General features: G+C 32.8%; 2 protein-coding genes across 2 annotated transcripts in view; one reads left to right on the top strand and one right to left on the bottom strand.

The window, feature by feature from the left end:
* Positions 1–27: 27 nt before the first annotated feature.
* On the bottom strand, positions 28–6,261 carry LOC127734592 (60S ribosomal protein L36-like). The gene is made up of 3 exons (XM_052244548.1): positions 6,129–6,261; positions 1,106–1,240; positions 28–141 (listed from the first exon to the last, which is right to left on the bottom strand). The coding sequence occupies exons 1-3, from the start codon at positions 6,228–6,230 to the stop codon at positions 55–57; spliced, it is 324 nt and encodes a 107-aa protein (XP_052100508.1). The 5' UTR covers positions 6,231–6,261; the 3' UTR covers positions 28–54.
* A 6,664-nt stretch (positions 6,262–12,925) lies between these two features.
* LOC127734583 (recQ-like DNA helicase BLM) overlaps positions 12,926–27,047 on the top strand; it is a 28,816-nt gene continuing 14,694 nt past the window's right edge. The window contains exons 1-13 of the mRNA XM_052244533.1: positions 12,926–13,028; positions 15,244–15,532; positions 15,964–16,043; positions 18,307–18,473; positions 19,123–19,169; positions 19,664–19,841; positions 20,083–20,147; positions 20,841–20,989; positions 21,364–22,067; positions 23,361–23,432; positions 24,005–24,208; positions 25,231–25,349; positions 26,851–26,964. Of these exons, the coding sequence (XP_052100493.1) occupies positions 13,006–13,028; positions 15,244–15,532; positions 15,964–16,043; positions 18,307–18,473; positions 19,123–19,169; positions 19,664–19,841; positions 20,083–20,147; positions 20,841–20,989; positions 21,364–22,067; positions 23,361–23,432; positions 24,005–24,208; positions 25,231–25,349; positions 26,851–26,964 (2,211 nt within the window). The 5' untranslated portion in view covers positions 12,926–13,005. The remainder of the gene's footprint in view (positions 13,029–15,243; positions 15,533–15,963; positions 16,044–18,306; positions 18,474–19,122; positions 19,170–19,663; positions 19,842–20,082; positions 20,148–20,840; positions 20,990–21,363; positions 22,068–23,360; positions 23,433–24,004; positions 24,209–25,230; positions 25,350–26,850; positions 26,965–27,047) is intronic.

Below are 27,047 nucleotides of genomic sequence, written 5' to 3'. Positions count from 1 at the left end.
TTTTCAGCATTTGCAACAAAACCATCAGATTTTTTCTATTAATTTATTTGCAGTTTATTTATGTTGTTGAGCTTTCCTCATCTTCTGTAAGACTGATTGCATTTCTTCCCTCTTCTTCTTTCCTCTAAAGTGTGTTCCGAGCTGTAAAAATTAAGCATATAATTAAACTATATGTTACTTCTATTTTTCGCCTACAAAGAATCAAATCGCCCAATTTTAAAAGTTTGCTCAGGTCTATAGGCTCATTGGAAAAAATAGGGAAGAAGCAACCACTTAGGTCCTTTTGCTTGGACCTACCTATACTCCCAGCCTTGTTTCTTTTTGGTTATATTTATCAATTCAATCTGCTTTTACAAAACAAATAAAAATCCCAATTTTAACAGGACTTTTTGCAATACATTCAAAAGTAGTTGGACAACTTGACAAGTGTAAATTTGTTTTGGTGAACTTTTTTTATATTGACATAATTTGTAGAGCATTTTATTGGAATTGTAAGTAATAAAGGTTTCTAAGGAGTATAATGATGTGTAAACACGGCTTTTCACTAAAAAAAATTACCAGTCTACATAGTACAATGTTTGTCAGTAACCAGACAGAACTAGTAAATGTTTTCAGTTTACAAAGTTTAAAGAAATACGCCCGAAATAAGACTGACAACCCCACATAAACATGAGGAACTATAAGCAAATATTCTACCGACCATTCATCTTTAGTGAGGGGGGTATTTTTTTCTCGAGATAAACATTTTTTCAACTTCAATTATATACCAACCACTTTTTAACATACAGTTACCAACATTTTTTTTAAACTCGAGTGTTGAATTTAATTTATTTTTTCCTTTTTTTTTCACTTCCCCTTTGAAACCAGTTGGGTATGACAGGATTTAATCAAAGTTCAGCAATCATCGTATTTCCCTGTCAATCACAGTTGTAACATGTCAAATTACTCATTACCAACCGGAGAGCTTTTTAACTGTATCCCGTTGTCTGTAATGTATACATCTCTTTTCATTTATACTTACATGTTCAAACATAATTGATACTAAATTTTTAATACAGTGTAAAATTATGAACTTCTTATTAAGTGTATATTTATATAAACCTACCCTCCTTTTTGCAAATTTCAGTGCCCTTTTATCTTTTGAAATTCTCAACAATTCCTGCATTCTTTTTTCATATGGGGCAAAACCAGCAATTTCTCTGACTAAATCTCTTACAAATTTGGCATGCTTTGTGGCTCTCTGAAATAGATATTAAATAAATGAGGAATGTGTCCATGGGACATAGATGATGCCCCCGCTTGCATATAATGTTATAAAGGGACATAACCAGGGCTTCCAAAAAATATTTGAGACAGCCGGACATTTTTTGGTCATCTCGATTTTAATCCCTTAATACTTAGTAACAAAAGGCAACCATAGTAATCAGTTTGGCATCATATAAATTATGATTGACACAAAAGCGGTATTTGACTTAATTTTTAATATAAATTCGATGTTCTGGCACTAACTGTTGAATTGACAGTGCACCATTCAAGTGTGCAACATCAGCGTATTAATATCTGCCTAAAACTCTTTATTTGTGCAATATTACGCTGTCAATAACTTCACTTTCGTTTTTAAAAAGTACTTTTCCTATTACCGGATGTTGACTTGACAATGGTAAAACACAGACCAGAGAAGGTTACATAAAATCTGTGTACGTTTACAAAGCACGTTTGAGTTTAAGTAGCTCTTTACGCATTATTTCTACAGGAAAAGACTCGAAATGAATGTGAGATATAGGTATCAATGATATTTTTAGCATTTTTGAAAATTCAGATGCATTATTTAATCTCACACCTGCGTACATGCGCACAAGTGTACTAGTTCAAACAACCTGGTTCTGACGATTTTTCACTTAAAACCTTTATTACTACCTCTTTAAATTTTCATCAAATCATATTTATATACGTTTTCTGTAAGATAAAGTGACGCTACCTAAATTGCTATTTGATCTGAGTTAGATTGAGTGATTGATTGGTGTTTAACGCCACTTTCAACACTATTGTGCTATTTCGTGGCGGTCAGTTTTTTTGGTGGAGGAAGCTGGAGTGCCCAGAGAGAACCACCAATCTTCGGTAGGAACTGACAATCCTAGTCAATTAAGATCAGAGTAGACTGCACCTGCCCCGTGCGGGATTCGAACTCACAACCTCAGTGTTGACTGGCTAGTGATACAGTAGTTCGACTACTTAGACCACTCGGCCACCGAGGCCCCACTTAAGTTAGAAAACGGTAACGAAATATTCAGCAATTTTTCCATTTGTAGAGGAGCATTACTCTAGAACGGTAAAAGTGACGGCACCCAAATTCAAACATGATCTGTGTTTTGTAGTAATAAGCCGTGTGTAAAAGATTCATAACCTTTGGTTGAGGCAAACTTAAGTTAGAGAACGGAAACGAAAAATTCAGCAATTTTTCAATTTGTAAAAAATATTTCGATCAGACATATTTTAGGTCAGGCCAAAAAAAATAAAATGCTTCGCTAGGGCGCAGCTTGATACGACCGCAGAGGTCGAACCCTGAACAGTTGGGGCAAGTATGGACACAACATTCAAGCTTGATACAGCTCTGAATTTGGATTGTTATTAAATATTTGACACAGCATAGGTTTCTGACACAGAAAGAATGTGGTCTAAGAACTTGAATTTTTTTAATTTACCTATTATGGTCCAATGTCCAAAATCAAAATACATGGTTAGATTCAGCATATCAAAGAACCCCATATATTCAATTTTTGTTAAAATCAAACAAAGTTTAATTTTGGACCCCAACTTGGACAAACTTGAAAACTGGGCCCATAATCAAAAATCTAAACACATGTTTAGATTCAGCATATCAAAGAACCCCAAGAATTCAATTTTTGCTAAAATCAAACTAAGTTTAATTTTGGACCCTTTGGACCTTAATGTAGACCAATTTAAAAAACGGGACTTAAAATTAAAAATCTAGAATATACAGTTAGATTTGGAATATCAAAGAACCCTAATAATTCAATTTTTGATGAAATCAAAGAAAGTTTAATTTTGGACCCTTTTGACCTCAATATGAACCAATTTGATAGCGGGGCCCACAAATAAAAAATCTAAATACATGGTTAGATTCAGCATATCAAAGAACCCCATATATTCAATTTTTGTTGAAATCAAAAAAAAATTAATTTTGGACCCCAACTTGAAAACTGGGCCCATAACAAAAATCTAAACACATGTTTAGATTCAGCATATCAAAGAACCCCAAGAATTCAATTTTTGTTAAAATCAAACTAAGTTTCATTTTGAACCCTTTGGACCTCAATGAAGACCAATTTAAAAAACGGGACCCAAATTAAAAATCTAAAAACACGGTTAGATTTGGCATATCAAAGAACCCCAATAATTCAATTTTTGATGAAATCAAACAAAGTTTAATTTTGGACCCTTTTGACCTCAATATGAACCCATTTGATAACGGGGTCCACAAATAAAAAATCTAAATACATGGTTAGATTCAGCATATCAAAGAACCACAAATATTCAATTTTTGTTGAAATCAAAAAAAGTTTAATTTTGGACCCCAATTTGGACCAACTTGAAAACTGGGCCCATAATCAAAAATCTAAATACATGTTTAGATTCAGCATATCAAAGAACCCCATATTTTCAATTTTTGTTGAAATCAAACAAAGTTTAGATACTTGACCCTATCTTGGACCAACTTGAAAACTGGGCCCATAATCAAAAATCTAAACACATGTTTAGATTCAGCATATCAAAGAACCCCAAGAATTCAATTTTTGTTAAAATCAAACTTAGTTTAATTTTGGACCCTTTGGACCTTAATGTAGACCAATTTAAAAAACAGGACCCAAAATTAAAAATCTAAATACACAGTTAGATTTGGCATATCAAAGAACCCCAATAATTCAATTTTAGATGAAATCAAACAAAGTTTAATTTTGGACCCTTTTGACCTCAATATGAACCAATTTGATAACGGGGTCCACAAATAAAAAATCTAAATACATGGTTAGATTCAGCATATCAAAGAACCCCACATATTCAATTTTTGTTGAAATCAAACAAAGTTTAATTTTGGACCCCAATTTGGACCAACTTGAAAACTGGGCCAAAAATCAAAATCTAAATACATGTTTAGATTCAGCATATCAAAGAACCTCATATATTCAATTTTTGCTAAAATCAAACAAAAGTTTAATTTTGGACCCTTTGGACATTAATGTAGACCAATTTGAAAACTGGACCCAAAATTAAAAATCTAAATACACTGTTAGATTCGGCATAACAAATAAATAAATGTGATCAAAGATTTTACAAATCTAATGCGCCATACTGTGCAATTAAAGATTACTTCTTGAAATTTTTCAATATTTGAAATTTGAAAAAAAAACAATATTTGAAGAATAATTCTTTTTAATTTCTGAAATCTGAAATAAGAAAAAATTGACCCCCCACAATTTCTTTTTATCCCCCCCCCCCTTTTTTCCCCAAAAAAATTCTTTCCCTCAAGATATGGTCATAATCTCAATTCAAATTTCCAATGGAGTTGGCAACCATAATTACCCATTTAAATTTACCATAGTGCTAACTTAATCTATTTTATAATAGAATTAAAAATATAGTGTCAAATCTTTCATATGGATTTTTTTGTAAAAAAAAAAGATGCAACATTTGCAGATATTTTTACTGGTCTTCCTTTATAAATATGCATTTCTTTAAACATAATTTAAAAGCAGTGTAAGGGAAGTAACCAAAACGTTGTATTTGGATTACCTCCCTTACACTGTTTTAAATTATCTTTATTGTTCATTAACCATTACTTTATACATAATTTTAAAGCAGTGTAAGGGAGATAATTTCAATGATGAATTTGATTTATCTCCCTTACACTGCTTTAAATTATGTTTTGTACTAAAGTATTTGTCCATTAACCAGGACAACCTTGTTTTTCCCCCTTTTTTGCCCCTAATTCCTAAACGGTTTGAGCCATAACCCCCCAAAGCAAATCCTAACAATCCCTTTGTGGTATGGAAACTTGTAGTATAATTTCAGAGAGATCCATACACTGTTCCACAGTTATTGTCTGGAAACTAGAAAATGCTGATTTTTGGCCCCTTTTTGGCCCCTAATTCCTTAACTGTTGGTACAATAACCCCCAAAATCAATCCCAACCTTCCTTTTGTGGTATTTAACCTTATGGTCAAATTTCAAAAAGATCCATTCACTTAAACTAAAGTTAGAGTGCGAAAACCAGTGTGTATTCGGACGACGAAGCCGGACGACGACGACGCCGGACGACGACGACGCCGGAGCCAACGTCATACCAATATACGACCACAAAATTTTTTTGCGGTCGTATAATAATAGGTGTGTTTAATAGATCTCCAACATCAAGAAGTTCTTTGGACCGTTTTTCGAATGTTTTTGAGTGTGAAACTGTATATCAGGTTTATCGTTGCATCAAATGAACTGCATGCACACTAGTTATAGAAGGCCATTTGTTTATTATCATTCACGGTCACAAAAGCGCTTTTACAAATAGCGCAAATTAGACACAGATTATTTAGGGACATGCCAGAGGAAGAGCTTATTTCCCATCATTGATTTTGGAATTTGCTTAAAAAAAAAGAGCTTTTTTACCTATCACACCGAAAATTGCAAATTATTTCTTTTTGTTTTCCGTTAGGGTCAGATCCTGTCATTTAAATTAGTCGGTAGACCAGAAACGCACCTATTTTTTGTTTGCCTGAGTTAGCTAGGTCCTTCATGTCATTGCAGTCTGTTTGACACTTCTTTAAAGAAATCGAATTACATGTATGGGAAGCCTGTGAAAATCAGCTGGAAACTGGAGGCACTGGTGTGGTTAAGACTATTCAGGTCCCCTAACAGATCAAATGCATACACACAAATTCTTTACTTTAAATTAGAACATATTTTATCGAAAAGTGATGTAAAATATATTAAGATCTTGCAATTCCATCTTCCTTCTTTAAAATTGCATTTATTCCCTAAATGGTGAAGATTTGATAGCATTTTTTTAAGTATAATAATTATTGCTTCAAATTAAATCATATTCAGAATGTACTTACACCTTTTCTGTATGAAGGTTTAGCCTTTCTTGGGTTGCTGTCAACTTTAGTTACTTTATGGCCTTTGTTAAGGCCAATGGCCATCTGGTATCGAACAGCCATTTCTGAAATAAATTATCAAAGTGTAATTACCAAAAGTAATGACTGTTAATAAATTCAGGGATGATTCTACTATATAATTCACGGTCTCTTAATGGTCACGAGTCTTGACACTAAACTGAAGTATATAAAATAAATGGAGAATGTATTAATGGGACACAGATGATGCCCCCATTTGCATATAACATTATAAAGAGAAGTAACTCGAGAAAGGTACAAAAATACGCTACCCAAATTCAAACTTGGTCTGTGTTTAGTGGTAATAAGCATTGTGTATAAGTTTCCTAGCATTTGGTTGAGTCAAACTCGAAGTAAGAGAATGGAAACCAATTTTGGGACTACATACGGACAGACACGGGCAACACTTAATTCCCCTCAGTGATGGCCGGGGCATAAAAAAATGTTACATGTACTTTGAGATTACTTTCTCAGTTCATCAATAACCTTGGGAACCTTTTCTTACAAATATCACTCCTGAAGATATTCTATTAATGAGACTAGAACACACTACCCATGAAAAGCCCATTAAGCACCACAAAATTTACTCAAACCTATGCACCTGACCTGGACAAGGTTTTAGACATGGTCGACTTCGATAATCATACACAAATGGTATGAATTATTTGATTCAGAACATAAAAAACTATGGGCATTTTGGTGTTCATTTTTAGAACTTGGAATAAACATTTATGTATAAATACGGCCATACTCCCCTCATTCAATGTCATTTATTGTTCTGGCTAGTAAATTTCAAACGGACAGACAAAAGCATTAGGCAAAATGTTTAGACATGCAATAATAAACACAAGTTTCTGTCCCCAAATGGTACTCTATCTCAACAAATAAGTGAAGGCTTATCGTGTTGTTTGGCCTTCCTACTGTAAAAGTGTCTTTCCAATCATTGTTACATTTAATGAACGCTTTCGCTTGAGAATCATTGTTTCGTTTGAAGAAGATAATTTAATACGTCTGCTTTGTTTGCAAGGATTACTTCAGATTTGAAAATATAGGCATGAAGACATTACGAACCGATGGATTCTTAACCGGAAAAGGAAGTTGATCCGTGCCAATGGATAAAGCTATCGTCCGCTTGTTCTTCCAGAGAACTGTCTATAATACAACAAGAAACTAATTCATCGGAAAATAACGAAGTGACACACTAAGGTCGTACTACTGGTTTCGGTTTGTGGTATGCTTAATGATAAATGAACCTCCTTTTTTTTCCTTTTAAACGGGTTGTATATTTTTTTCCCCCTATTAACCCAAGCAGTTGCCTCGTGTGGTTTGAACAGTTAAACAAACCAATAGCAATACTCTTAACTGAAACGAGTTTGAATGCAAAGTTTAACGAATTATAGTCACCTCGTACCATTGCAAAGTGAAACTCGAACCATTTTCGACCTGTTCCACACAAATTCAACTCACATCTTTGCAAACTCGTCCAACTGTAAACTCACATTATGAAACAAGAACCCTGCAAATTAAACTGGTACCAACTTATGACAGGGTCTAACTTCTGGGAAGAAAATAATCAGTATTTCCAAAGTCTAATACATAAAAAGACTCGACACTTCTAGTCTTATTCAACAATATTTTAATGCCACCTTTCTATGTATAACCATGGAAGTATTATATTGACTTTTACTTCCATGTTATAACTTAACATAACATAAAAGTATAACATAAAAGTATTCTGTAAATTATCAAAGTCAGATGTAACTGATTTTTTTAAAGACTGAATGATGACTTGATAAAATGAAACAACATTTAAATACGATGTATGAATAATGAATGATTCCCATTTCGATAAAAAAAATAGTTTAACTATCATGGAAATAGTACATTTATCAAAGACCGTCTCTTTTGGAAATATATGGAGTAAAATTTTACGATGAAATATACACAAAGCCACCTTTTGGAATTTCGTCTTTCCAACTATACAATAGTAATCTATAACAATCATTTTCAGGAAATGGAAAAAGATAAAAACAGTTCAATTAAGTTTCCGAAATTGAAACATTTAAGTAAATTGCCGCAAATAAAAGTTACCCTAGTTATGATACAAGTAAAAAGTTTATAAGATTATGAAAAACCGTTAAAGATATAAATAGAAAGTCTGACAGAGCAAAATAATCAGAATGTCAAGATCTACTTATTGTTTTTGTTAACAAAATCGTCATACGACTCCTTATAGAAGATATTACCTTCAATACGATTTGTTCCCAGTTGTTTGTTTTGCCTATTATCTTTAAAAATATAATAGGGCCACACTTAAAAAATATTTTGGTTTGCCCAAACCCTACCCAAAGGTAGAGACAGCGGGTAGGTAGGTAGGCATGTTCTTTTTTTCGGCAAAGAGAAATTGAAGTGTCAGATGTTTTTTAGTCTTCATGCCTATCTGATTAAAAAAAACTTTTTCACATCAGGACAATAAAAGAATTTGAGTAGGCAGCTATTTTCTGCATGGGTAGGTAGGGTTAGGGCAAACAAACAGATTCTTTTTTATGGCCTAGACTGAGAGAAACTTAGAACAGCAAGAATAATCAGCAAGACAAGATCTACAAAAACGCCAAATTGCCGCCGAAATCGCCAAGCGACTCGGACTTCTTTACGAATTATTGCCCCAAAATGACAATTTTTACTTTCTGAGGGATTTTAGTCCATTATCTTGAAAACTATAATAAAGTGTAAGTCAAACTTTAAACAGAAAAAAAACAATAAGCAAGACAAACTCTATTTAAAACAAGTTAAAAGATTATAGCTGAAATTGTACGTCGTTCGACTACTTACAGGGGGTTTTGCCTGTCAATATTTTTTTCTCCATTTGATTTGCTTTTTTGGTAACAATTTTTAAGTAGATAGAGAGAAACTGTAAACAGCAAAAATTATCAGAAAAAAAAAAAGATTTACAAGTAGGTTACATAGCTGAAATTGTCACAAACTACTACTTATATGAGTTATTGGCGTGTTATAGTAGTCTCAGCCCTTAATGATGACACATTTTTTGCATTTTTAGCGAAATCTATAGTAGATAAACAGAGATAAGTTCTACAAATAAGTCAACATAGTCACAATTGTCAGTATATACCTCGTAAGAGTTTTGCCCTTAAATGACATTTTTATCTATTTTCTTTTGTTGCGTTTTAATAGACTTTTAACATAAAAATTAATCAGCACACGATTAAAAAAAGAGATCTTAGTCATAAATCATATTCTATTCCGTCTATAATGTCGGAGAATTGGTCATTGTTGAAGATGAGGACACATGCAGGCTCTTTAGAGCCTTTAGTTCATACAGTGTTGACATTTTAACAAACGTCGATTCAAGTTATTTTTATCAAGCCGTATTGATATGAGGGTCTGGTTGGGGTTTACAGATTAGACTGAATAATGGCCAACAAAAAATAATAAATAGATAAAAATGAGAAGAAAAAAAATTATGAATAGAGAATAATGGGGTGCAAAAGAATACAGAAAACTGACTACGGAAATAAACTATGTACAGAATAAAGAAATCATATAATTACAGATAAATTTAATAGTAAACTAATATTCTTGGAGAATTTTACAGTATCAGCGTTATTTTTACTGAACGATAAAGAAAAATTCCCCAAAAATTTAAGACAGAAATGAAGCACCCCATCCAGACCCTTAGATATGCATCGTTAGCACTGCGAAATTATGTTTTTGTAACATAGCCTTGTATACTTTAATAAGCTTTGTTTTAATCTCTTATTTACAATATATATACTAACTCTGGTGTGAAAATTTGTTGATTCTAAAGGAATCACCGGCATGTTTCAGGTGTGAAAAAGGCACGAGAATGTAATTAGTATTTGATTGATGGAATCAGTGATATTTCGATGTATTCATTATTCTGATTATATGTATTGTGATTATGTGTGTCCGTTATAAAAGCTCTACAGAGCTTATGTTAAAGGCATTGCCTATGTTAAAAAAATTTTGACCTGTTAAAGTGTTTGGTCGGCCGTTATTACTTTTCAGTTCTTACCAAACCAGCATGTTAATTTATCAACATACACCTTATATAGGTCTACCTATTATAAACAAGGATTTTAAAAGTAAGATATTGGTATATTCCTACTATAAAAATACTTTTTATTAACCTTGGACAATAATGTATATTGCTAGTATACTATTCCAAGTTATAACTAAAGTTTACTTTTACTATATTATTTTTATTTGTATGTTGTTGTTGGTGATTTTTAATTGTGTCTTTAGTCAAAACGAGCCACAGAAGAAACAATCTGACAAGAGCTTTATATTTTGCATAAATGAACGGCGCGAGAAATAAACATCAGAACAGCAAAGAGAAGTCAATCAATCGCTAGTATATTCATTCTTTTTGATTGCACAGGGAAAAACTTTCCATTAATGACTTTAGAATATATTTTGGTTTCGGTAAATCTACAATTTAAGAAGTCGTTTGACATAGTAACACACTTTGATACTGTAGTCGGACACTGACACAGGCACTTGGGGAATGGATCCCCCTTTTTTCTAAATATTTTTTTTTGTGTTTTAATTTTATTTAGGAAATATTCTTTTATACTTTAACCTATTTTCATTAACTTAATGTGTTATTTCTCTTATTCATACGTTATTACAAATTATAACAGTAGTTTATATATGTCAGATGACCCTCTATACACTTTTGGTAGTCCAAATAATTATGACGTCTTGCAAGGCTATTTTAATTTTTTTCTGTGTTGCCTTCCTACGACGTCATAACGCTGAAGCCATTTTTTACGTCTGGACTTTGAGAGAGAATTTTGGGGGGAACTTTGAGACCCAATTTTGGCATGAAATCTTCATTGCCGGCTAGAAATTTTTGCATAGTTACAAAGTCTTACCTTTTTTGTGCTTATTGATTCAAAATATTTCCAGAAATATCTAAAAGAAATGATAAAATAAGATACAATTCCATTTGAGGTGAGCAAATATTTATTTTAATTTCAATATGGTTTCCCAGAATTTCACTTCTGAAGAGTATAAAATATTAAAATCGGTAAAATTGGATGGACCCGAATTTCCAGAACGTTCGATTTGTATTATCCGGAAATTCAGGTCCTTCAAATTTTACTGATTTTGATATTTTATACTCTCCAGAAATGACGTATTTTGGAAATTCTGGGAAACCATTTCGAAATTAAATTAAATATTTGCTCACCTCAAATGGAATCGTATCTTATTTTATCATTTCTTTTGGATATTTCTGGAAATATTTTGAATCAATAAGCACAAAAAAAGGTAAGACTTTGTTACTATGCAAAAAATTCTAGCCGGCAATGAAGATTTCATGCCAAAATTGGGTCTCAAAGTTCCCCCCTAAATTCTCTCTCAAAGTCCAGACGTAAAAAATGGCTTCAGCGTTATGACGTCGTAGGAAGGCAACACAGAAAAAAATTAAAATAGTTTCAAGACGTCATAATTATTTGGACTACACTTTCGGGTACAAGTATTTAGCTGAATTTTGTCTCTGAATGACCATAGTCTGTCTCCAAATAACCTGATGTCATGCAACAATCATTTTTTAATTATGACATCAAATGTTTTGAATACACCTTATTGAGTGTAAACATATTTTATTAAAGAAATCGTTATATATAAAGCTACAAGGAAATACGAAATATACAAGTGATTCAATAATTGGGATTAGGAAACAAGAGCAGTGCTCTTTTATAAATCCGTCTCCCTAAAATTACAAGCTTTGATTACATGCTGAATAGCAAATGAATATGTACGTAACAAAATACAGTCAATGAATACAATAACATAAAGAAAGTTCATTTCAAATTTTTTTTATATATAAAAAAAAAAAATAGCAAAGGAAAGGGGTGAAAGGTGTTTTAGAAAAATGAGAGTGTTTATTAAAGAATGAAATAATATTTCTGTATATAGGGGAGGAGTGAATAAATAGAATTATTTGATTGTGGATGTAAATCGATTGCTACATTTTTGTACTTATAATAAAGTTGTGATGCAATATTTTGTGGGAACTCGTGCATGTTGTGTGGTTTTAAGTAATGGTGGACAAATTTGCATACAAGTATAAATATGTCAATTTATATTTTTCCACAAGGCAGGTAAGATAGAAAATCTTAAATGATACATAAAATTATGTATGATCTTATGCATGTAGCTATATCGGTAGAATTATGTATGATCTTATGCATGTAGCTATATCGGTAGAATAAGAAACAAATGTTTGAAAAGTTTGAAATCTTCTGTGACAGCCAATCAGCAACTGGAATCCTCTAAAAGCCCAATATGCAGGAAATCTGCACAGGACGTTTAACAGCAATTCATCATTAAATCTACATACATGTATTATTGTGTTACTTCATGTATAATTTAAGGTTCATCACATCCTTTTGGAAAAAATGGCAAGTTTACACAACACAATTTAATCTGAGTATAACATACATGTATAAAGACAAACCTGTGCAACTGGGAAAGCTTATAGGGATGGCAGGACCTAGAAACATAGAAGTTAAATACATTTTTCTTCAGAAAAATATACACTTTTTGGGGTGTTTTGTTTGAGAATCAGGCAGGCCTTTCATTTAAAGTCAGTGTTCAGTACTTTTAAACCACTGATAAGTACCACCAGAAGTGAGGAATTTATATAAATTAGTCATAGATGTATTCAAATGTTCTCTTTTAAATTTCTTTTGAAAAGTAAGGAATGAAGGAGTAACTAGTTTCATTTTTTTGTTGCAGAGAATCAGATGAAGAAAAAAAATATTAGAAGAAGATGAGCGCTGAAGCTACAAAAAGGTACATGATACTCGTTTTTATATAGATTAGACCGTTGGTTTTTCTGTTTGAATGGTTTTACACTAGTAATTTTTTGGGGCCCTTTATAGCTTGCTGTTCGGTGTGAGCCAATGCTCTGTGTTGAAGGCCGTACCTTGACCTATAATGGTTTACTTTTATAAATTGTAACTTGGATGGAGAGTTGTCTCATTGGCACTCATACCACATCTTCCTATATCTATGTAGGTTGAGGAAAAGTAAATACATTATAGTGTATATTTATTACCCTCTATCAACTGCAGTGATAAAATACAGCTTTTTACTTGTATTCAGGTCTTAAAAGAATTTTTTTCATGTCATACCTTTACTGTTGATTTTAATTTAATCAGGCTTTTCCTTCATAATTTCTTGATGCAGAGACCCTTCACCATAGTAAATTTTCAGGATTATTATGGTGCAGTGGTGACCTGATGCTTAAATAGAAGATCCTCGATTACGGTTTTAAATGTCCTTGTTGTTGATCAATTAGTTGTTTTTTTTTGTTATAAAAAAGTGGGATCGTAGCTCATTAAAGAGCCATGGCTCCACTATTTGACAGCGAAAAGAAAAGAACATTGGATGTCAAAAAATTGGGGGCGCTGCCCTATCTTAAAGTTGCCAAGCTAGAACATTGTGTATAAAGGACTTTTGATAAATTGTATTTTTTCCATTACAGTTTTACAATATATGTTTTCCACAGCTTGGCTCTCACTACAAATATTTATCTTTATTTTGTTTTTGTTTAATCAATCATACAACCTTGATAAACTTTTAAAAAAAATGTCAAATGCTATGAATGTCAAACTTGTCAGATACCGGATGGTCAACAGACTACCCATAATTGAATTTGCAGTAGAGGTTGTAGAGGTTATTGATCAAAAAGCTTTTTACCAGGAATTAGTAAATTCAAGGTTTAAAAAAAAAATGCTTTTAAATAACTCAGTTCTATCTGAAAAAAAATAAAATCTTCAATTGATAAAAAATGGTTTTTGATAAATAATTTGATCGTTATCTGTTACCAGTTCTTTATATAAAACATGAAGTACTTATCTATGCATAGTTTAACCCCGCCACATTCTGTATGTGCCTGTCCCAAGTCAGCATCCTGTAATTCAGTAGTTGTCGTTTGTTGCTATATATCATATTTGTTTTTCATCATTGTTTTGTTCATAAATCAGGCCGTAGAATTGTTTTACATTTGTCATTTGGGGGCCTATTATATCTGACTATGCGGTATGGGATTTCCCTCATTGTTGAAGGCCATACAATGACCTATAGTTGTTAATATCTATGTCAATTGGTCTCTTGTGGAGAGTTGTCTCATTGGCAATCATACCACATCTTCTTATTTTTATCTGATACCACAATCACATTTACTCCACTTTTGTCAGTTGTACATGTAGAAAAGGGTTCTGTAGTCATATCATCAGTTTGAGATGCAACATACATGTGGACTTCCTTAAGGAAATGGATATATTTAAAGTACTTTTCCTCACAAACCAATTGTTTTTCAATGTTGTTTCAATTTCTTGTACAATGACTCTTCAAATAAAGGTATACTTTGAAAACTTTTTGAATTAAATAAGAAATAGAGCGAACAAGAAGAAGATGATTATAAAGCCTGAAAGCTGTACAGTTTGAAATGTTTTACATGTGATTACATCATCATTATTAGAACTTCTAGTCTGAGATGATTTACAAATTATAGACCCGAGGGCAGAGGGGCACAGCCAGAAAGGATTGGGGCAAGGCATCCCTCTAATTTGGGCTAGTAAGGATTTAGAATCGATATTTTGTTTTAATTGATGTGTTTACTTGACAAAATTCACAAACAAAGGAAATATCATTTTGTGAGAGATTAGATCCTGTGATATATTAATTTACTCTGAAAAAATTATATATACATGTATTATATAATATAATATTGCACTTTAGGTATTCTACTTGACCCTAGTAAACCTACTCACATTTGTTTATTCATTAGATTAAAAAGAATCATTCTTCATGATTTGAAAACTGACTGTAGTTATCCAGTCTTTCTCTTTCTCATGCACTCTTTTTGGTTGGAAAATAAAAGCCAAATTTTGTATGTATTTTACCTTAAAATACAATGAATTGAATATGAACATTCATGCATTCTGAGATTATAATCAAAAGACCTGCCCTGGATTATAATATTTTGTATTTTTATTTACAGAAGTTTCAAGTTTAAAAAACCTGGAACTGCTTTGAGTCTGAACAAGAGAACTGATGCAGCCACTTTCTCTAAAACCTCCAGTCATGTGGCATCTGATATATCTGCAAAAGTACCACCAGTGGCTTCAAACAACCAATCAAAAAGTTTCTACAGTGTACCACCAGAGCCACTGAAGGATTATCCAATCACAGTTAATGATATTGATGATGACTTTGATATACCTTTATCCTTCAGATCATCCAAGCAGAATGAAGGAGTTCATAACACAGCTGTCCAAAGCAAATCCTTGGTAGGTTGTAATCAATAGAACACTGCCTGAGGATGTGCTTAAAGGAATATAGTCCTGGTCCTACATGTTAAAGGGAAGATCATTGAATTTATTTACTTCAATAATACTAATAGTTTTGCAGGTCAGGGGTATTCCTTTGTAAGTTCACTCAGTTCTCAGTTGTTATGATGTAATTATTTCGTGACTTGCTGTTATAATGATCTTGTCTTTTTCATGTTATAAAAAGAAAGGACTCTTGCATGCTTGTGTATTACAAAGGAAATAAAAGCAAAAGTTTTTTCTGCATCATTAAATTCACAAATTGTTTTTTTTTTCAAATCAAGGATGGAAAATTAGAAGTCACAAACTTTTTTGAGTTGTGAAAGAAACTGCCTTTCCTGCACTCCCATGCTTAGATTTAAAGTTTTAAAGTTGAATATATTATTTTTCAGAAAAATAAATTACAGACATCTATAACAAGTTTTGCCAAGAGTAAGCCAGATAAACCTGTTGCAACAGTTGCCCCTCACAGGTATACATTTCTTCATTATTTTTAGCTGCTACCGTGTAAAGATATATATATATAAAAAAACGTAGATGTAGTATGATTGCCAATGAGACAAATATCAACCAGAGTTCAAGAAGTGAATGTAAGCAATTATAGGCAACCATACGACCTTCAACAATGATAGAAAACCCATACCTTACGCTTGGCTTTAAAAGGACCTGACATGAAAAATGTGAAACAATTCAAACGAGAAAACTAACGGCTTAAGTTATATGTTTAACCTTGTGAATTAGGTACAAAAGATGTTAAAAGCTTACAAGTTTCATGTAAAATTTATTTGTATCATAAAAAAAACTGTATAAGTTAATGAACATTATTGAAATTAGAATCGATAATAATTGATGCAATTAATGCAAAATGTATTTTGACATTTAATTTTCATTCTACATCAGTGGTCTAGTGATAGCATGCTCGCCTACAGTGTGAGAGGTCCTGGGAGTAAACCTCATCAGTTTCAAACCAAATCATTGGTGCTAGCTACTTCTTTGCATTTAGGAGAAAGAGCTAAGACTGGTTGGTTCTGAGTTGGAATAATGTGTCATGTGTCTGGGTAGGGTGACATGTCTTCTTGTGGACAGTTTAAACATGTGAGCTAGTACATTAGAAATTCAACTCAAGTTGTCAGTCTGGTATAAACAGGGTATAATCATATCTCATATACCTATATACTTGTCACTGGACTTTTGTTAAAATTTTAATTTCCATGGAGATTATTTTACTTTTTTAGCTCACCTGGCCTAAAAGGCAAATTGAGCTTTTCTCATCACTTGGGGTCCGGCGTCCGTCGTCGTTCACTTTTACAAAAATCTTCTCCTCTGAAACTACTGGATCAAATTTAACCAAACTTGGCCACAATCATCATTGGGGTATCTAGTTTTAAAAAATTGTCCGATGACCCGGCTTGCCAACCAAGATGGCTGCCATGGCTAAAAATAGAACATAGGGGTAAAACGTAGATTTTTGCTTATATCTCTGAATCAAAGAATTTTGGGCAAATCTGATGGGGTTAAATTTTTCATCAGGTTAAGATCTATCTGCCCTGAAATTTTCAGACAAATCAGACAACCTATTGTTGGGTTGCTGCCCATGATTTGGTAATTTTAAGAAAATTTTGCAGTTTTTGGTTATTATCTTGAATATTATTATAGATAGAGATAAACTGTAAACAGCAATAATGTTCAGCAAAGTAAGATCTACAAATAAGTCGTCATGACCATAATTGTCAGTCAACCCCTTTAGGAGTTACTGCCCTTTATAGTCAATTTTTAACAATTTTTCGTAAATTTTTGTAATCTTTTACAAAAATTTTCTCCTCTGAAACTACTGAGACAAATTTAACCAAACTTGGACCACAATCATCATTTGGGTATCTAGTTTAAAAAATGTGTCTGATGACCCCGCCTACCAACCAACATGGCCAACATGGCTAAAAATAGAACATAGGGGTAAAATGCAAGTTTTGTCTATTATTTTTTGAACCATTATAAGTAGAGAAAATCTGAAAGGGGCAAAAATGTTCAAAATAATGAGCTCTACCAATTGTCCTTATGTCAAAACTGTTAGACAAATTCTTATAGGAGTTTTTGCCCATAAATGACAAATTTTACCATTTTTTTCATTTTTGCCTATTATCATGAAATCTATCATGACTATGATATTTAGAGAGAAACATTTTTTTTCTGTTATGCCTTATATGATTTAAATTGTAATAGATAAATAAACACTTTAAATCACATAAATGATCAGCAAGGCAAGATCTATTAAAAAGTCAAATTTTGCCGATATAGTTAGTAGATTGTCACTTTTCATAGGAGTGGTTGCCCTTAAATGAGGATTTTTTTAACCCTCTTTTGTGTTTTGATCAAAAACTAAAGAAGATAAAGAGAGACTAAACAGACTAAAAGATCAGTAATACAAGATCAACAAAATAGAGATTTACATTGTTGGAGAGTGTCCTTTGTTTGATATGCACATACATTCATGTAGACCAAGGTGAGGGACACAGGCTCTTTAGAGCCTCTAGTTTCATGATGTTATTCATTATGATTTATCACTAGGACAATTGTAAGTTACCTATGAATTATTAAGTGTATCAAATGTCATGGCCATGAATGAAATTCCTTGACTTTGATCATACACGTATGTATAACTCCTGTCTAATTTCCTAACTGAATGATTTGGTACATATTAACTAATCCAGATAACTCTTATATTTATAATTGTTCAGTGCTCCTGTAAAAGTTGCACCTATTGCTCCATGCATGGGAACTAAAAGGAAAGAGATATCTCCATTGTTATTGACCAATCAGAATGTGGCACATGAAAATACAGTCATAAGTATGTTTGGAGTATCTGATGATGATGATGATGACCTCACAGACTTTGATATGCCAGGTTTGTACATTGGAATTTGATTGTCATGAAGCTTTTGGTGATATTAATTGTGTAGAAATTATAATTTTGGAGAGAGTTTCTATGAGTCTTTGTCTTTTTTCTCAAAATTTTTACATGTCATAGTAAATTTAAGAATGTTTCTGCTGGCCTGTTGAAATCACATTTTTTTACATATATGACATGAGATTCTGGAAGATAGATCTGTTTTTGTCTTCTCTAAAACTGCTGGACCAATAACCAAATTTGGAGAGATTTTATACGAAAGTTCTTCTACAAGCCTCTTCATTTGATTCTTGTTTAATGGAAAACACGGCTGTAGAGGCATTCATAGGATTGACCAATTTTCTAAAATCTTTTCTCTGAAACTACTAAATAGTTTTGAAACATTACTGCATTTACACTTGGAAGACTTTAATCGCAAACACTGCTTGGCCAATGCAATATCAAATTAGCAGTGATAGAATATGCAAGTTTTTATATGTAAATCCTGCCTTCCCATTGGAAAACAAAGCCAAATCAAGCTAACATCATTTCTAGGGCAATTCAGGGTTGAATATTTCAACTAGCAATTCAGGCTTGTAGTTAAATTCTTAATACTTAGAAAACACTTTTATACCTGTAAACTAATTTAGTGAGTTTTATTTTCCAGTATCTCCAACTTTGACAAGGAAAAGTGATGGAATATCGTCATCACAGGTAAAACATTTTTTTATCAGCATTATTTTGAAAAATTTAAGTAAAAATGTGAAGTTTTTTTATCATGGTTAATTTAGAGTTATATCATGACATAAATACACTCTTCAGGAATCTTGAATCTCATGAAAATCATTTCCAATGGTGGGTCACAATGTTAATAATATGCTCATTTATTCTTGTTCATAATTGTTGGAACAAGATGCACAAATTGTTTCAAATATTTAATGATTGGTTCAAGGACCATTCACTAGAGACTAATTCTAAAAATGTTCATACAGTATGTGCATAAAATTAACATTAATTTGTATTGTGTAATTTGGTTTGGAAAGGATCAGAGAAAAATTTGTAAGCTTTGCCACTTTCATATCTCAATATATAACAAGCTAATTCTCTAATAGAGCACAATTCAGCATTGTAATATGCGTTTCTCCAGCTATACAGATAAGCATTATTATTATCCTTATTTATATTTTGAAGTCTTTCTCATTGTTTAGAGAGCCTCCACAGAAAAGAGAACAAATAGTGGTGAACAACAGACAAAGAGAAGACGGACACTACCAATTGCAGATAGTGATGAAGAAACACAGATGGAAGATTTAACCTCAGAAATCAACGACCATCATGTGATGGAAGATCTTAGCTCAGGAATCAACGACCATCATGTGATAAATGGTATTCATGAAATTAATTGTATCTATAAAGTTATAAAGGCTGTTTTATTTAGTAGATATTAGATTCTGGGGGGAGTTAAATCAATTAAATGTAACTTTTGACAAAGGTTAAGGTCATTAGTGGTGCTATCGACATTAGTTATCAACACAACACATGTTGATAACTTTGAGGATTATTTGTTTATATATATATTAATACACATATGCGTGTGAAAGAATAATTTATTCAAATTTGATTGTAGGACAGGATAAACCAAAAAATGAAGTTACATCAAACTATCCTGTCCAGTACAAGAATAAGTCAGAAGTAAGTAGATTCATTGTGCAGTGACAAAGATATTGTTAAAATTTGGTGTAATATATAGAAAAAAAACATGTCAACATTTGAGAATGTTGTTTACAAAGTTATTAGAATGGAAGGTTGTAAAATGAAAGTTTGAAATAACTATGAAAATTTTGTATAGGCCTTGAAGGGTGAATTAATACCTATTTGCATGAATACAATGGGGAAAAAAACATCACATCAAACAAATAAAATAAAGGTTTGGGAAACTTTATAAACACCCTTTTTAAATGTAATTTATTGTAATGAATTGAGTCCCAGATTTGTGTTATTATATATATTTCTATATAGACATCTGATAAAAACTGTAAAACTTCAGTCTTATTGACATTTCAAGAAATATTTGAAGACGCATATGAGACCATCATTTAATACTACAGTCACTTTGTTAAAGGTTACATGCAAGTTCAGGTGATTGATAGTATCAATAATTTCAACAGTTGTCTTCTTCTATATATATATATAGGACAGTTCAATTCAAATCTGGTTGATATAGGGCAATATGATTAATATTTAAAAATTACCAAAAACATGAATTTTGGAACATATATGGTGTCAGTATCTTACAGACCTATTGTCTTGAAAGAAATGAGTTTTCTGTTTGATATTATGCTGATACACAATGTTAAACTTAGGGTCTGATTTCCTATCTTTTAGCCATCAGAAGAAGAAAAAGTTGAAAGGGTAACAGTGCTATTAAAAACCATGGATGAGATCTGTAGTATAATAGGAAAAGTTAGTACCAATGATCTGATGTCTGTTGTATGGCAGGATTATTCCAGGCTCCAAACCTTGTTAGCATTAAGGTAGGAATCTAATCGTTAAGTATAAAGACTCTTGGCAGCCTTGTATTTTCTACAAAACTGATTTATTTATAGTGCATGAATAATAGCACTTTGAAAACAACTCCCAAGTGAAAACATCAATTTATTTTCCATAGATAGAGGTGAGCCATTAATTGAAATGTTCAACGAAGTACAAGTTTTCTATAGGCTTGTATGTACACTTTTGTAAAACCACGAAAATCAAATATCCACCAAAAGACAATTTTTCCTTAATCCACGAAAATCGGTACCCATGAAAATAAATGAATTCATAGTATCTCCCATCATGAAAAAATATCTCACGACATGATACCATCTGTAACAGAAGATTTATATAACTGAAATTTATTTTGTAGGAAGAAGATAACGGACCAGTCGACTGTGGAAGATGCTTGTAAATTTGTTACCCAGAAGTCTAGTCTGTCTGGAAATAGAAATTTGAAGAAAAGTCCATCTTTTCAGAGATCAACTAGTCCATCATTACTTTCACCTAGAAACATATCATCTACCTCGACTCCATATAACTCATTAAATCAATCGTCTATAAAATCAATTCAGTCCAAAAAGGTGTCTGGTATTTGTTCGTCTGTGATAACTTCACCTTTTACTTGTGGTGAGAGTTTCTTTGAGGCCGATGCTCCAATGACGCAATCACATGCAAGTTATATTTCTTCTGTCAGTAAGAACTCGCCTATCACAAGCTTCTCACATCTAACAGGAAACCACACAAAGGGAAGTAACTTTGCTAGTCCTGTGTTCAATTTTAACAAAAATGCTGCTAGTGTTTTGAAATCAAATACCTCAGATTTTGAAAGCTCTGCTTTGTTTCATTCTTCTCAACCTCAGCCAATGGATGATGACATAGATTTTGGGTACAGGATATCAGAAAATGTGCCAAGTAAAAAGAATTGTTCAGTGGAACCAATGATCAAGAATAATAATAACTTTGATACAAATTTTTCTGATGATGATTTGTTTGCGGTAGAAGACTTTGATGATGAATTCACAGAAGAAATGGATTTACCAAGAATAGCAACACCTAGCAGACAAAACAAACCTGGTATGTAATATAGTCAGGCATTCTTAGGGGACCACCCAGTCTTTTTTGTCATTATGTATCTTCATAGTACATTTATTATAGACCCATTCTAGAATTGAGGCTGTAATTGTTCATCTATACCATCTGTTTGTCCAACATTTATATTTGTCACACTTTTTACCTTTTTTTGGAAGAAGACTTCAATCTTTTCATTGAGTGTTAATATTGTAACATGTAACCAGTAAGGCGTTTATATCTTAAACGAACGTTCCAGTAAATAGTTGGATTCAAGCTGTCCATAAACAATACGGCAATACTAAAAACTATATATCTATCTATGTTATGCACAATGAGCTAAAATACACTAGCTCTTTGCCTATATAAAGTAACAACATGAACAATGAACAATTATATATACACAAATATAATTATTAAACAGTCTGTCCTCCGAATGGGACAATCTGTCACTATAAGACAGTGCGGGCAGGTGCAGTATGTTACTACCAGACAGTGTGGACTGGTACAGCCTGTCCTCCGAGTGGGACAGACTGCTCTGCCAACTTCCTATGTTAGACCAACTTGTATCCAGTACAAGTTGTCCTAGCAATGTTATAGCTCTTCTATATAACTTACAGCTACGTAATGTACCTCTGCTTGTACACTGGTCTTCTTTATAAGAACATCGACAGAACCCGAATTGTATTCCTCACCCGCTTATATACTCCTGGGCGAATACAATATTACCTGGATAGGGGGTGTTCCCTTTATGTTCCCCTTACTGAACACGAGAATCCCTCACAAACACCCCCATACCCTTCGACCCGGCCACTGACTTTCCTGCCAAACGTCTAAATCTGCGTAACGCTTTCTCCAGCGTAAACCATGTATTGCTACAATAAGATCCTTCTTATTTGTAACCATAACGACCAATAAACATTACAAAATAAAAATAAGAAGATGTGGTATGATTGCCAATGAGAAAAGCTTGCTAAGTGAGATAATAAAGAAAAATACATATCATGTACCAGCTACAATGTACTGTGGATTATTTTATTTTCGTGGATTGAGGTAAATTAGCATTTTCGTGGATATTTGATTTCGTGGTTTTGCCAATCTCTGCATATTAAGCCTATAGAAAATTTGTAATTCGTTAAACATCTGAATTCATGGTTCACCTGTACCCACGAAAACCACGAAAATTGGTATCCAACGAATAATAATGAATCCACAGTATATGAAGAAAGTTATCAATATTGTATACAATATACAAGTTACTTATTTTGATTGTCAATCTTATGTCTTTTCCACTTTCAGGTTTATTGGATGTAACACCAAACTTTCCAAATAGAATTTCACCTAATACCTCTACATCATCAAAATATGAAAGTAAGTTTATTTCAGTTTAAAGTGACAAAAATGTTTTACTGAATGTGCACTTTTTTATGTGTTAAGATGGGTTCTTTTTATTCCCCACCTAGGGGCATTATGTTTTTCTGTCTGTTCGTCCCTCCATCTGTCCCGCTTCAGGTTAAAGTTTTTGGTCAAGTCAGGTTAAAGTTTTTGGTCAAGGTAGTTTTTGCTGAAGTTGAAGTCCAATCAACTTTAAACTTAGTACAAATGTTCCCTATGATATGATCTTTCTAATTTTGATGCCAAATTAGAGTTTTTACCCCAATTTCACGGTCCACTGAACATAGAAAATGATAGTGTGAGTGGGAAATCCGTGTACTATGGACACATTCTTGTTAGTTATTCTTATTTGATTCATCTAATATTACATATGCAAGAGCCACAAAGGAGTACTACATGTATACTAATCTTGCATTACTTTGGCTTAAACTTAATTGGGTAATACTATATAAATTTATGGGCTGACCAGTCCTAACCATATGGTATTTATTCTACACAGACTTAAATAGAATCATTCTTGAGTGTTCACTTTCTTTATCTCTCAACAGCTCCACCAATTCCAGTACAGAAGAGTGCACAGGAGAAAAGAGATGATGAAAACAAAGTTTTTGATAATTTTAACTTCCCTCATTGTAAGGACATGATGAAGATATTCACTACTGTGTTTGGTCTAAGATCCTTCAGACAAAATCAGCTGGCTGCCATCAATGCTGCACTACTGGGAAACGATTGTTTTATACTTATGCCAACAGGTATGATATAAATGTAAATTTCATTGTTTGACATTATTGTGTCGCATGACAACTAAGCTTAAGCAATATTATTGGGTCACCTGACAGCAAACCTGAAGCAACACTATTGTGTCATATGACAGCTTAGCTGAAGCAACATTATTGTGTCACGTGACAGCTAAGCTGAAGCAACATTATTGTGTCACATGACAGATAAGCTGAAGCAACATTATTGTGTCACATGACAGATAAGCTGAAACAACATTATTGTTTCTCATGACAGATAAGCTGAAGCAACATTATTGTATCACATGACAGCTAAGCTGAAGCAACATTGTCTCACCTGACAGCTAAGCTGAAGCAACATTGTCTCACCTGACAGCTAAGCTGAAGCAACATTATTGTGTCACCTGGCAGGTAAGTTGAAGCAACGAACAGTTATACAGCCTTCACATATTGAGCTGAATTTTAGTATTTGAGTTTTCTATGATGAGTTACAGATTGAGTTTAAGTTTGGTTCTGCTCGGCTGATTTTTGCGGAAATAACAGGCTTTGGACATTGAAAATTTTGTGAAAATTACAGTTATACGGACTTTTTTTTCAAGCTCCTTCACATATTAAGCTGATTTTCAGTATGTGATTCTACTATGATGAGTTACAGATCTAGTATATGTTTGGTTTCGCTCTGCTGTTTTTGATGAAATTACAAGCTTTGGACTTAAAAAATTTTGTGAAAATACCAGTTATACAGACTTTCATTCACAAATTTCCACTCCTAAAAATGGCTTCAAGCTTTTTTTGCGAGCAGGGCTATTCATGTTGTTTCCAATAGATCTAGTTTGTTTCATAAAACAAGTATTGTGGTCCTTTAGTTGTTGATTGTATCCAGTTATATTACAGGCGGTAGTAAAAGTCTATGTTACAAGTTACCAGCTCTTGTTTACATTACAATAATTCTTTTATGATTTGCATATCTACAAATACTTGAATAGGATTGGAAATCACTAATAACCTGTTCATTTCTGTTCTTGTTTACATTACAGGTGGTGGTAAAAGTCTATGTTACCAGTTACCAGCTCTAGTCACTGGTGGTGTGTCTATAATCATATCCCCACTTAAAGCCTTGATACAGGATCAGGTTACACGTCTCAACTCAATGGAGGTTTGTAAAATAAGTCAAAAAATATATTTATTGTTGTAGGTTCTTGAAATGTTACCAGGAATGATCTGTGAAAAAAATTAGATTAGATTATTATCATTATACCTCTGTTTGAAAGGGGAGGGGTATACTGTTTTACATCTTTGCTAGCCAAGGGTTACGATCCAGTCCCCTCCTCTCCACCCTTGGTGGATTAAGATATAATATCAGATCCATGAGGTAATGATTCCCATTGGTTGCAGTTGTAGCTGGCTGCATCCAATCAAAAAGCTCCTTTAAGGTGATCATGTGTAAATGTAGAAAATGTAAATAAACAATTACCACACATGCTGATTGTGCAACAAGTCTTTACCCCCAAATCATAGGACGATATTTAGTGACAATTTGAATGAACTAATTAAGAGTTCCTGTGTATATTTCTCACGAAAATGTCAACATATATTTTCAGTTTCTGCTTTGCAAAATTTGTAAACACTACACACAACCTTTTTTACACCACCATACTGAAGAGAGTTCAAGAACTACCATTGGTCAAGAATGATGTAGTCGGAATGAGTGCGACTTTTATCTACTGGTAGATGGCGCAGCATTTTAATCACAAATGTTGGCTTAATCTGCCAAGGGTGGAGAGTAGGGTACTGGATCATAACCCTTGGCTAGCGAAGATGACTGTTTTACCCTTGTCTGTCCATCCATCCTTCCCATGTTCAGGAAATACACACAGTTTCAGAAATCAGTCATCAACTTCCTGCTTACAGAATACTTATATATTCTAAACATAATGGTCATGCATGAAATTTTTAGAAAGCTTATATTTTTTAATTTCCTAGAAAAAGGTGACAAAAATTTAATACTATGGCCAGTTTGTGTTAGAATAATATATATGGCGGGAGTATACTGTATACTATTTTACCCCTGTCTGTCAGTTGCCTTATTTGTATGTGTGACCATCAGTCTCATGAAAGTTCTGTTGCATTTTTCTCTGCAACTACAGAGCTTCCTGAAAATTTTTGTCAGGCTTCATGTCAGCATGATATACTGTGTGATGGTGTTTCAGATTAGTTTCTCTTCAACTTTCTGTTTACCAAATATGTAAAGAGGGGTATCATTAATGGGCAATCTATCAGTGCATATTGATTGTTTTAATTAGGTAAAATGCCTTTAACTGTCATTCCTGCCTATTTTGAAGTTCAAGTGTGAGTTTAATCATTTATGAACAGTTCTGTAATTCAGTATTTTTTCACAAGAGTTACTCATACATACAAGCAAAGTTACATTAGGAAGGTATAATACAAAAACAGTGCAGTTACAACATTTCAAAATACATATAGTTATAAATATTTATCTAAATTGTGTGTTAAATATATTATAACAAAGGTATATCTGAAAATATATGTCTGATTTGTTCTTTATCATGTTTCAAATGCCTGCAGGACAGGTATCATTTGATTCATATAGACTTACTTTATATTTGTTTATATGAGTTGTATTTCAAATATTCCAGATTCCTGCTGGACAGTTATCATCAGACTTAGACGAACAACAAACAGCCTTTATGTACAAGAAACTTCATTGTAGAAAACCAGAGCTTACATTGTTGTATGTTACTCCTGAAAAGGTTGGGTTAAGTTATGTTAATTAATGAAGGAAAAATGAGAAATTTATTTCTATCATCACAGAGGTCTAACAAAACAATTAAAC

The sequence above is a fragment of the Mytilus californianus genome, unplaced genomic scaffold (genome assembly GCF_021869535.1).
Source record: "Mytilus californianus isolate M0D057914Y unplaced genomic scaffold, xbMytCali1.0.p SCAF_3, whole genome shotgun sequence".
NCBI classification, from domain to species: Eukaryota; Metazoa; Mollusca; class Bivalvia; order Mytilida; family Mytilidae; genus Mytilus; species Mytilus californianus.
This window is presented reverse-complemented; position numbering and strand designations above follow the sequence as displayed.